The sequence below is a fragment of the Balaenoptera ricei genome, chromosome 3 (genome assembly GCF_028023285.1).
Source record: "Balaenoptera ricei isolate mBalRic1 chromosome 3, mBalRic1.hap2, whole genome shotgun sequence".
Taxonomy (NCBI): domain Eukaryota; kingdom Metazoa; phylum Chordata; class Mammalia; order Artiodactyla; family Balaenopteridae; genus Balaenoptera; species Balaenoptera ricei.
In genome coordinates, this window is record NC_082641.1 from 127,729,387 (window position 1) to 127,742,138 (window position 12,752).

Below are 12,752 nucleotides of genomic sequence, written 5' to 3' on the forward strand. Positions count from 1 at the left end.
GGGATATTTGGAGCTGGACTATCAGGACATGACCCCCGACTCAGCCACTCACTAGCTGTGTGAACTTGGCAAGCCACATAAGTTCAATTTCCTTATCTGTAAAATGGGGATAATAATAGTATCTTCCTTATAGGGTTGTGATGAGGATAACATGAGTCAATGTACACTAAGTGTCTGGAATAACACCTGATGTAGTAAACACTTCATAAACTTCAGCCATCATCTTTGTCATTGTGATTATGTGCCTGGCGTTGTGCCAAGTGCTGAGGAAATTGCTTCAAAATGCTCCTCTCACAGAGGTGTCTGCACGCCAGCCCTTGTTTCAGCCTCCACTTCCACCCCCAAAGCTGGGCCTTGCCATGGCTCCCGCAGCCCTATAGGGCTACCCTCTACATTACCTCTCAAGCCAGCAGGAGAGAGTCCAGGCAGCTGAAGCCTGTCACAATTTGGCCACCTTCTCTCCCAGCCTCACCTCCCTCTGCCCTGCCACACGTGCCCTAGCCTCAGCCTATCCAGGCCCTTGTGGTTCTCCAGATTCATCCTCAAATGGTCCTGCCTTCTTGCCTCCACTGGGCCTTGATGGGTGGAGTACCCTCCATTCATCAGAATGCCAAACACTTCCTGCCAAAATCCTTCAAATTCAACTGAAGCATCATCCATCATCCCCAGGAAGCCCTCCTTCCTTCCCCTCAGCCAAGAATCATGAGATCTGCCTTTGAATCTGCATTTCCCTTTGTTTGCAACTTTTCTTTATTCCATGAGCGATGGGGAGCCACGGAGGGTTCCTGAGCAGCTGAGCAACACACTCAGAGGTACACTTTAGAAGAATGGACCAGATCCTGTAGAGGATGGAGACAGGGAGAGATTGCAGGTAGGGAGGCCAGGTATGGAGTCCTTCAGAGGAATAAGGGTTTAAGCTTCCTGGGCTGCTTATCCCCTCTCTGTCTACTCTAGTCTCCCCCTTACAAAATCAGATCCTGTGATTTCCCCAGCATTGACTCAATAAGTCAGGGGGAAAGTCAAAACTAGGAGCCCATGCCTGACCCTGCAACGTGTCTACTTAAGCCCTGATACTCAGCATTCCTCACTCCCTTGATTTCCTCTGCAGCTACAAAGCAGGCTGAGGGCGCTGAAGACGATGAAGAATCAGGGGAGGCCAGACTGTGCTTTATGTTCACCTGGCCTGTGAGCCAAGCATCCCCAGAGCCCCATAGGGGAGCAGCACCCAGCCCTGCTCCCTCATCCCCTGCCAAGTAAAGGAACGAGCCTGTATTTTTCAATTAATCCCTCAACAACCCTGTGAAGTAGGCTCTGTTTTAATCTGTTTTACAGAAGGGGAAACTGAAGCTCACAAAGACAGAGAGACTTGCGCAGAGTCAGGCAGCCACTGAACAGGGGAGTCAGAATTCAAACCCAGATCTGATTCCAAAGCCAGTTCCCTTCCTCCACCACACAGGGACGTGAGGCTCCCAAGGCCACGTCCCCTGGGCCTACTCATGGCAGAAGCCAACCACTGAAGGAGCCTTTGGAGATCTCGGCAGACCCTCAGAGCTGCACGGACAGGGGCTGTAGAGATCTGATGCTCAGCTAGGCCTCTGGTCCTGGGGGCCCTGCTTGGATTCATGGGAGGCGAGGGGAGGGAGGACAGGAGGCTGACCGCTCAGGAGGGAGCAGGGCTTGTGCGAGAGGCTGGAGGCAGGTGTCTTGACACCTGGTCTCTAATGCCAGGCCTGTGTCTGAACCTTCTGTACAACCTGGGTGATCCCTTCCCTGTTCTGGGCTCAGAGCTCCCCTCTCTGAGGTGAGCGCGGTGGGTTTGCTGGACTCTGTCAGCCCTATCAGCTGAGGCTGGATGGCCTAGAACCTTGGGCCTGTGGCCAGAGGAGGGCTGTGGACTTGGGGAAGCTGGTATTAGAGGACTCCCCCTCCCGTTTCTGTGGAGGCCGGAGCAGGCTCTCTCCTGCCCACGGCGGAGCCGTGCCCACACAGACAGGTGGGCTGTGTCTGAGCGCGCAACCTCAGGGGCTGTGCGGGGTCCCTGGAGTCAAGTCTGCAGCCACTGAGAGCGCAGGTGAGAGCACGGGGCCCAGCAGCTCTACCACTCAGCCCCCTGTGACCCTGGATGCAGAATTTCTCTCTCCATGCCTCAGTTTCCTCATCTGTAGACAGCACTCACGTGGCTGTCCCACAGGAGCGTTAGGTCAAAGCCTTGGCCAAGCACCAGCAGATGCTCAGTAAGTGGCAGTTGCCATTACTGTTCCGGGTCCTGACACCCCCGCCCCTGCCCCGGGCTCCTGAGCAGGGTGGGTGTTCCAGGGCTTGGGCCCACAATGGGGCCTGCCCAGACCCCCCAGCTGGGCTGGGAGCCTTCCCTCCTTGGGAGGGAGACTTGAATTGGAGCGCTCCTGCCAACTCCTCCCTCCCGGCTTGGCAGTGCGAAGACAACGCCGGCCAAAAATATTTGTGTGGGTGGCGGAAAGTTAACTTTTCCGCCTCTGTCTTCTTTCCTGGAAACCGTGGCCACCGTCAAATACAGCAAAACAGAAGCAGGCATAGAGTGAGGCGAGGCCCCGTGGGGCGTCCCAGGGAGCCCTGCCCCCCACACCCACTCCTGCCTCCTGCCATCTGGCTTCATGGTGGGGCGGGTGGCGGTGGCGATGGCGATGGAGGGCTCCAAAGGCTTAGAATCATGGCATCCTGCAATGCCAGGGCTGGCTGGACCCTCCAGCATCATCTGGCTCGAGCCCACCATGGTGCCTTTGGGCAAACCGACTCGAGTGCAGAAGGCCCCTGCCCAAGGTCAAACAGCCACTTAGGTCTCTTCAGAATTCTACTGGCCCTTCGTGAGATTCTAAGATTCTTTGAAACTCTAATGGCAGAAATCTGGCAGCAGCTGGCGAGTGAGAAGGAATCTGGAGATGAATGAGGCCCTGGAACCTCTCTTCTCTGTGTCCACCATCACGGTCAAGGTGCCAGACCTGGGTTCAGAGACCAGCCTTATTGCTTACTAGCTGTGTGACTTAGGCCAGAAGTCACTTCGCCTCTCTAATACTCAATTTCTCCACCTCCAAAATGGGATAATAACAGTACCTCCATCATAGGAGCCTACTGGGGTGGGGGATGCCTGACCCTGCCTGGGGGCAGAGGCATGGCCTCCAGGTACCACAGCAGCAGAAGTCAGCCCAGGCCCTGAGGTCACCAACATCCACAGCCTTTAACAATTCTCAGGATTCTCACCGCCCATGGGGCAGCCAGTAGGAGGTGGGGGGATTCTTCTCTTTCTGTTTTATAACAGGATAAGTGACATTCAGAGTTCAGATTCTTCAGAGTTCACACAGCTAAGCAGTGGTGGAATCCCAGATCTGTTTACCAATGTCTATAAACTTCAAGGTTTCCTCCCGAGTGCAATTGGTCACTGACCCTGACTTAAGCTCTACCTGCCCATCCTGGGGCATCTTGCCCACCTCTGCCTGGGACCTCCACAAATGATTTTTAAATCTTTGTCTCCAACCTGCAACTCTCCCCTGCTCTTCAGGCCTCCATGTGGAGCTGACCGTGCTCATCTCCCCCGGAAATCCCAAATCAAACTCATCTCCCTGCTCCCCTGAACACCTGCTCCTTACCATTTATTCCTGATCTCTATTAACGAAATCACGCTGTCACCAGAGTGACGAACTGGGCTGCATCCTAGCCTCCTCCCTCTTCCTTCACACCCACTCTCCATCTGCCTCCCCGCCCAGCCAATTCTTCCACCCAAGTTTCTCTCCCATCTATCCCCTCCGCACATCCCTATAGAAAGACTCCATCTCCTCTCTCCTGGATTGCCATCATTTTTAACATTTCTAAATAATCATACTGTTATTATTATTGTCCCTGTTGTCATTCACAGCTCTCCCCACCAGATTTGAAGGCTTCACAAACCAGAGTACCACGTCTTCTTTAGTCCCACTGTAGCCCCAGTACATTTTATGGTGTCTAAAATGTAAACAGGAGCTCAAAAGTTTTTGGTGGAATGAAAGAATAGTCAACATGTATTAAGTTATGTCTCAGAAACTGTCCTAAGTCCTCTGCATGCATTTTCTCACCTAATCCTCATTGCAACACTATGATGGAAATATTACAGTTCCCATTTTACAGATGGGGAAGCTGAGGTCCACAAAGGTCATGGGACTTGTTGCCCACAACACAGGGGGCAGAGGTGGGATTCTAGCTCAAAGCCTGGGCATGTAAGCACATCACTGCACCACATCCCTTGGTGCACAGCCTCCTCAGGGGGTCCTGGCCCCAGTCTTGCACCCTCTGCACCACCATTGCTGTGATTCCTTGTGGCATATGTACCTTTGGTGACACATGAGAGAATTTTTTCTAGGAGGTGCCCAGATAAATATTTTTAAATAACTAGGTATTTATTTAATGTGTATTAAGGGGGAAAATGACTTAGCACAACATATTTGTGGTTTCTCTGCAATTATTGCTTAAGATAAGTCTAAAGTAATAGAAGTAAGTTATTTAAAGTTGATTTATGGAAGGATATTAAGCAAATAAAGTGTAAGTGGCATAAGTATATGGCAAAAATTGGGGCAAAAATTTGGGATGTCAAATGACTGAAGCTTGGGACTTTCCTATGGACACGTTGAGACCCGTACCCCAAACCCCAGTCAGTTCAGTTCTCAGGGTTCCCCTAAAGCGGTCTCAGAGACTCAGCCTGGAACACGCAGCGAACCGTCTCATGCACTGTTTCTTTTCTCCCTCTGCAGACAGATCATCTTGAAGGGGAGGCCTCACAGACGAGAGACGGGTTAAGGAGGAGGGCTTGGGGGTCCACCACCCACCCCATCCAGGAAGTCTAGCAGTTGGACCCCATTCCAGCTCTGTGAGTCGGCTGAGGAAGGCAGGGCTGCAGAGAGCCAGAGAAGGCCCCGAGAAGAGCAGACACCAGGGCTTACTCGGAGCCTCCAGTCCGGGCCTCAGCCCAGGCGCCAGCTTCTCTGTGCTCCTGAGGAGAGGCAGCACCATGCTGGGCCCTCACCTCCCACCCCCGCCCCTGGGGCCCAGCGAAGGCAAGTCCTCCCCCTGCACATTTGGGCTTCCTGACGGGAGCTACAGGTGTCTGGCCTTGGAAGCCGAGGAGAGCGGCGGCGAGGAGGGCCTACAGGGAGAGGCGGGGCTCACGGACTTGGAGGAAAACGAAGTGGCCAGAGGGAGTGAGGGCAACGCCTGCAGAGCCACCCAAGGGGCACCACAGCTTCCCAGAGCCCGGAGCATCCAGTCACCCAGGTGCTCCAGGGAGGTACGAGGGGGTTCCCAGCATGACAACAGAGCCAGCCAGGACTGGGACACGGTGAAGGCCCAGCAGGTGATGACAGCCAGCCTCAGCCCCAGCCCTGGGCCCAGGGTTGCCCAGAAACCAGGTAAGCTCATGGCCCTTTCCCCCTGGACTGCCAGAGTCATGGGGGACCCCACAGGTCCTTAACACAGGCACTCCTGACCATATTTTCCCGTGGTACACAAGAGACCATCAGAGTCCCACGGGCCTGCCCAGATTAACAGCTGTGGAGAGACAGGGGAGGCTGTGCCATACGTGTCATTCCAGCTGTACCACATCTAAGTCCACTCTTTTCTCTGCCAAAGAGGGCACGTGAGAAGGCAGCAAGAGAAAGCCACGGGAGCCAAGCAGAAAGGGCTTGGTTAAAAAAAGCCCATCGCTCACTCTTGTCTGCCCTTTGATCATTCGTGGTAACAAATGACCTTAGAGTCTGAGCAACTGATGAGGCAGGACCACCTTGCTGAACATACTAAGTGCCAACTACTTGCGGGTGCTGGGGGTGCAGCACGGGGTGAAACAGATGTGGTCCCTGCCCTCATGGTGCTTTTGAGGTAGAGACTGAGCCTTTGATCTAAACCGACCTCCTAATTTTACAGGTGGGAAAACTGAGGCCCAGAGTGAGGAAGAGACTGCTCCAGGTCACTCGGCCTGTCGGTGGCTGAGTCGAGCCCACATTCCTCATCCAGGCCTTGGTTTCCCATCTGTTAGAGGCGACAGAGGCACATCACCTGGGCTGCACTGATGACTCAATGACATTGTGTAGGGGAGAGCTCGGTGTGCATGGCACAGAAGGAAGGAAGGAAGGAAGATCAATTTCCCACAGGCGGCAAGAGTTGGCAGAGCAGGGCGGGACAGGGAAACCCACACTGAATCACCTCCACCGCTGGGTCCATGGCAACGCTGAAGTGGGTCCAGATGGGGAGGACATGAGCCGGGCCATGCTCGCTCAGGTGGGAGCCGCTGCCAGCAGATCCCGGGGGCGCAGGGCGTGCGGGGGACACAGGCCTGGGAGGGCTTGTGCGTCAGGAAACTGAAGGAGCACTTCATTTCTGTGCAGGCGTCGCTGACACCCAGCCTGGCGTCTCACCAGCCTCCCACCCACTCTCTTTTCCGAAATAATTCTCTCCAGGCTCTGACCACCCCCCACGGGCACCATTCCCCATCCCCCTGGCCCCCAGGCTTGGGTCACACAGGGAACCAGGCAGGAACAAGGAGGGGCCTTCAATGCATTTGGGGTAGGAAGGAGGAGGATCCCAGGAGGATCCAGCAGCCTTGAACTTGGAGACAGGCCTCCACACCAGAGTCGACCCAAATCCAGGTTCCCTAGAGCCGGAAGCCTCAGGACCTGCTCCCTTCCCTCTCACAGACCATGGCTGGGGGTCAGGAGACATGGGTGCTGGTTCTGGACCTGATGCAACTATTTGGGGATTTCCCCAAAAATCCCTTCCCAGTTTCTTCATCTGTGAAAATAAAATAAAAATATGAGCCCTATCTACCTCATAGAGCTATCGGGAGGTTGTAGGGTAATCTAGATAAGCAGGTAAGGGATGTTGATAATAACTAAAATGATCATCGTCAGCGCAACAATACAAGAGCTATTCTTTGTTGAGCCCTCATGTGCCAAGTCCACTGTGCTAAGAGCTCTACACATATCACTTCATTTAATCACATAACAATCCCCATAAGGGACATACTGTTACTATCTCCATTATACAGAAGAGAAGACTGAGGCTCAGAGAATATAAGTGACTTGTCCAAGACTCATGGCCAGCAAGCTGCAAAGCCATGATTCAATCACAGTGTTTTGAATGTGGGGCTTTGCTCTTGGCTACCACTGTGCTCTGGATCTACACGGGCAAGTGCTGACTGCTGACACCCTTGAGGGGAAGAGACCATATATGGAGAAACTACCAGTACTGACTCCTGCTGGCCTCTCACACAGAGCTGGCCCATTTCATGGTATCTCATTCTTGTTGATCTTACTCTAGCCTTTCAAGGCAGCTATTATTCTCCCCATTGTACAGGTGAGGCAACTGAGGCTCAGAGACTTACGTCCCTTGCCCAAGGTCACAGTCAGCGCTGGAGCTGAGACTATGGTCTTGTTCTTCTTGCTCACAGTCTGGTTCATTCCTCTCTTTAACATCTAGCCAGATGGTTATCTAGTTCTGTCCTGAACATTTCTAGGGACAGAAGAGGTAGGAGTAACCTCAGGAGGATGGAGTGGGCAGGGGAGACTTCTCAGAAGTGGAGGCAGAAAGGAAGCTGGGTCTTGCAAGAGAGTAGAAACCTGGGTGGTCTTGGGTCAGAGCCTACACTGGCCTTTCTGCTCCCTTGAGAAAGGGAGTGGCCAGAGTCCCTTCTCTCTACGCAGAGGGAAGAGGCCTGTGGAGCTGCCAGGTTATTAGCAGATTAAGGCGTCCTTTTAAAACTTCCTCCCATTACTGCCAAAGGATTATAAGCATCTTCAGACAGTTACACCCATCCTTCCGCAATTATACCTGCCTCTCTTGAGTGCTCCCTGACAGTTTTAACTATGGGTCACGGCATCTTCTGCCTTGGGTATTCACCACTTGGGGGGGGGGGTGGGTTCCAGTGACATTTTGCTAAGGCCTGAGTACCAGCTGAGCAGGGCAGAATGGGGTCCTTGGCAGGCTGAAGGGTCAGGGGATGCAAAGAGATGAGGTGGGCAGCAGCCTGCAGCTCAAGTTTCCTCCTATCAGCTGCTGCCAACTTGAGAGAAGATACGTGGGAAGGAAAGTGTCCCATAGGGCTCCTCATCAGCGCTGGTTAGTCCATAGCTCACCAAGAGAGACCCAGGCTGTACTTCCCACAAAGTCTCAGGTGGTCATAACTGGCAGGGCTTATTGAGATTATCCTATAGATAATCTTGTGGAGATTCCTAAGTCCAGAGATGGCAAGTGAATTGTCCAAGGTCACACAGTAAGCTGGTGGCAAAGCTATAGCTGGAACCCAGGGTTTCTGCCCCTCAATTCAGCTGCCAGGCCCTGTGTTAAATGCTTTGCATGGGTTATTTCTTTTCATCCTCTAAACAACCCTCTGAAGTTCATAATTTTCTTATCTGTTTGACAGATGAGGAAACTAAGGCATAACAAGTTTAGGTGACTTGTCAAAGTATCAGGCCAGAGGGTGGAGGAGCTGAGATTTGAACCCTGGGAGGTCTGGCCCATGCTTTCAACCACCCTCTGTGCTGCCTTGTCTCCATGGAGACAAGGCAGCAGGCTGTGTTCTTCTACCCACCTGGGGCTGGGGAAAGGTTGTTCAGACTCTGAGGGATGGTGGACAAGCCATACCCCCTCCTCCTTGGAGACACGCAGGGAGACATGGGATCCACTGCCAATCCAGCCCCTCCTCTGCCCGTGGCTTTGGAATTCCCACCTTCCCTCCTCTCCAGACCATTGTTCTGGGGGTCCAGGTTATCTGGAGAATTTGGAGACCTTTCCAACTCCAGTGGACACTGCTCCAAGCCTTTGGGGTGGAGATGGGGGTGTGGATCTGGGTTGTCAGAGGAGCCCTGCCCCTGGCCATGTCTATCGTGTTGAAGAAGAGGAGTCAGCGCCCATGATGAGAGCTGATCCCTGGGCCAAGGACAAGGCCCCTGCTCCTCAGGCCCGTGGAAAAGAGGGCAGACAGAGCGGCAAGGTGCTGCCCACTCTCCCTCCCCTCCCCGAACACGGTGACTCTAATAAGGGTGATGGTGTAGGAGCAGGGCTCACAGGTTCTCATAGACCTCACACGTGTACCCACACATACTCGCTCACACTCCCTACAAACACATGTGTATGTACAATGATGTCTACACACCATGTTCTTATGCAAACGCTCATGTGTATATATTCACAACTGCACACATATGCATGCTCTCAGACACCAACACACCCGTGCATGGGGTAGACATTGGCACACACCCTCCCACAGACACCCCCCTCACCCATGCATGCTTAACTTTCACATGTGGACACATGTGTCAGATTTGCATACATAGCAGTCCCACCTGAAAATATACAAGCACACGTATTCCCTCCCTTAGATACAGGTTAAAAGCATGTTCCTTTCTCCATTTTCTTTTGCTCACACACCTACACTGTGCAATCTCTCTTGCATGCACACACTCTCTCCTACAGGCATATCCACTCTGCACACCCACTGTCACATACCCACATACAGACGGAACCACTTTCTGTCCTTCCTTTCTCCCATCTCTTTCACTTTCATACCCACCCACACAGTAATCCTAGCCTCCCTCCCTCTCTCTCTCTCTTTCTCTCTCCCACACAGTTTGTTTCCTGGTTTCTCACAGGCTGGGCTATAGCACATGCACTCACAGAGCAGGCAATACCCTGCCTGATGCGAATCCCCAGGACCCCTTCAGTGCCCACCTCCACCCCACCCCCCACTGTCACCTGGGACAGCCCCAGCACAAGAGCAGCCACCGGGTCAGAGGGATTCTCTGAAGCCATGAAGCCAAGCAGAGGGTCAGCAGCCAGGGAAGGGGTTTGTCCCTTCTGTCACCTGACCCCATGCACTCTAAGCCCACCCACTGGTGACAGGGGACGTCTCAAAACCAGGCCACTTGCACCTCGGCATTTCACAGAACCTTGGGTGAGTGGGCTTATATCAGCACATTTCCAACTTCCTCTGGCAGAAATCTAAACACAGAACCTTGACATAAAGGACACAGAAGTGGAACCACCCTGGTTAAAGGGGTGGGGTACTTGGAACCCAGGGAAACTTCGGTGAAAACCCAGGACAGCGTTTTTCCAAGTGCTTTGTTTCAGAATTGTTGGGGGCGTGAAGGGTGCTTCTCATCAGCCCAGTTTCCAAGCCCATTGCTAGCCCCTCCACCACTGGGAGGGGGCACCTGATTGTGGAAATCTTGACTTTTCACAGCATCCCCACTAGATTCTGATGCACAATGACCCTTGCCATGGGGCTCTGAACGTCACTGCCCTTGTTGTTGCTGGCCCACTAGTTAAGACAGTGGATGGCCCCAGACTGCCTGGGAGGTGACAACCTTCCTCAACCTCCATTTGCCAAGGCCTACTTAGGCAGTCCTACCTGCCTAAGTCCTAGACAGTGATTCTAGTTACTGGGGCTGAGGAGGGAGAGGATGGGCCTAAGAGGGTACTGCATCTGGGTCTGAAAGGAAACGGGCTGGGGAGATGGGAGGTGGTGTCAGTTATGGGGACTCACAAAGACAGACTTAAAATGGGGTTAGTGGGAAGGATAGAGGAAAGAGGGGGGGATGAAATAGATGGGAGAGACATGAAGAAACTGAGTGAAAGAGAAAGCAGAAGGATTCAGGGACCCATCGAGAGACACAAAAATTGAGGAGGAAACAGAGAGACAATCAGGCAGCAGAGAGTGAGGCCAGGGAGAGGAAAGAGGGAGAGAGACGGGACCCGAGGGGAGACGGGAGGCCTAGCCCGTGGCGGAGGGAGTCGCACCTCCGAGGGCTGGGCTGGGCTGGGCGGGGCGGGGCGGGAGGGAAGGGCGGCGCTAGGGCCCCGGGGAGCGGGCGGCAGGAGCGTGGCTCGCCAGCCCGCCCAGCTCTCCGGGCTCCCGGTCCCGGAGCAGCCTGCTAGGCGGTGGAGTGGGCTGTGGCGGAGGTTCGGAGGGGGCGCCCGGCGCGGGGGGGGCGGCGGGGGTCTCGATCGGGGCGGGGCGCGCTGACGGACGTGGCCAGGTGCGCGGAGGTGGCGGCGCCGGTGAGCTCGGGGACCGCGCGCGGAGGCTGGAGGTGAGTGAGGGGCGCCGGCCGGGCAGGGGTGACGGTGCCGAGCGAGCCTCGCCCCTTCCCACCTGTGCCGGTCTAGGTGCCGCCCGTGGAGATGGCACGTCTGGGCTCCAGTCCCCACACGCAGGGTGACCTTGGCCGAGTCGCTGCTACACTCTGGGCCTCAGTTTCCCCACCTGTACGGTGGGGTGGAGGCGGGGACCTGGGGAAATCTCGAAGCTCCGCGGCAGCTCAGCAGCGGGAGGACGCCCCGAAGCCGGGCTGCGTGGGAGCTCCAGCCCTCGAGCCCCAGCCCGCAAGCAGATCGCGGCCGGGGCAGCCGCGGGCCCGCGGGTCTGCGCCCCCCGGCCCGCTCTGGGGAAGGGGGGGAACGGCTTGACTCCGGGAAGTGGCGGGTTGGGCTCTCCCGGGGGGTTGACCAACATGGGCGCCTGTGGGGCAGCGGGAACGGCGTGTGCTGGGCCCGCGCCCTCACCCCTTCCCGCGGGCGGGGCGCCCGGGTCCGGCTGTGAGGGCGAGGCACGCAGGACGCGGAACCCGCAGACCGCGGGGAACACCGGCGTGAGCCCCACCTGGGGAAATCGAGGCCTTTCCTGCGTGCCTGTGGGGGAGAGGGGTAACTGTCCTAAGGGCTCTTCACCGCATTCTCACAGTTTGCCCCAAGGTGAGCGCGGAGGCCCTAGAGGTGAAGGGCGGGGCTCCTATCTAACCATTACACCGTGGAATCAGGGGGCTCCATCCAGAGCCCGGACAGGACCTTTCTGAGAACTCGGGAGAAAAGGTCTCCCTCCTCCCCACCTCCACCCCAAGTTATAGGCTAACTCTGGATGGGGACAGGACCTCCCATGTTCCATGTCTGGGTTGTTCACAGGGACAAGAGCCAGTGGGGAAGCGGCATGCGCCCCAGTCCCCGTCCTACCCTGAGTGGCAGGTGGCACTGGAGTAAACCACCTTGCTCTGTGATCTTGGGGCAAGCCTCCTGCCCTCTCTGGCTCCCAGTGAGAGGGTGGGTGGGTGGCCCCTGCGGGGCTAACTGCATTGGAGACAGCAGCACTGGTAGTGGCTGTAGGGGCAGTCGGAGGTTGCCCCACCCCTGTCATGTTGCACGATTAGGATGAGGCAGGATGCTGATTAGAGGGACTAGGGTACGCTGGGGTAGGGCACTGTAAGCCTTGCTGGTGCCAGCCTGACTGTCACCAAGGCCAGGCCGGACCCCCACCCTGTGTTGGGGGACAGCACCACAAGCAAACTGATGGCCTCTTGCTCCTCCAGTGCTTGCTGTATTATCTCAGGCAGTGGAATGGGACCTCAAGGGAGGCGAAAATGCTTCGTTTGCTTGGGAGGTGGGGGAACACCTGCCTCTGTCTCCCTGTGGGATCTTGGGTTGGTTCCTCTTCCTCTCTTTCCTTATCTGTACAACGAGGGGAATGGACTAGGATAATTCTAGTTTGATATTCAGAGAACTTCCCAAAAGCAAATTGTTTGCTGCTATGCCACCTTGGCTCCCCATCGCCACTTTGCAGGCCTTGGAACAGCTCCCCCCACCCCCCACCCCTGTTCCCCGCCCCCAGACTAGTACCTAAATTAAACTGTGGTTGGAATCAGCATTTACATTATCAAAATAAGGCCTGTGAACTCTTTCCCTCCCTTGTTGTCTGCTGCCTTTCCCCT

At 55.2% G+C, this 12,752-nt stretch overlaps 1 protein-coding gene across 2 annotated transcripts in view; it reads left to right on the plus strand.

Moving 5' to 3' along the window:
- Window positions 1–4,999: 4,999 nt before the first annotated feature.
- The window catches only part of SYNPO (synaptopodin), a 36,477-nt gene continuing 28,724 nt past the window's right edge, over window positions 5,000–12,752 (plus strand). Inside the window, exon 1 of one of the 2 annotated variants that reach the window (XM_059917513.1) lies at window positions 5,000–5,411. In XM_059917513.1, coding sequence (XP_059773496.1) covers window positions 5,015–5,411 — 397 coding nt within the window. In that variant the 5' untranslated portion in view covers window positions 5,000–5,014. Of the gene's footprint in view, window positions 5,412–10,850; window positions 10,954–12,752 lie in introns of those variants that run through there. The other variant, XM_059917515.1, reaches the window with a different exon arrangement.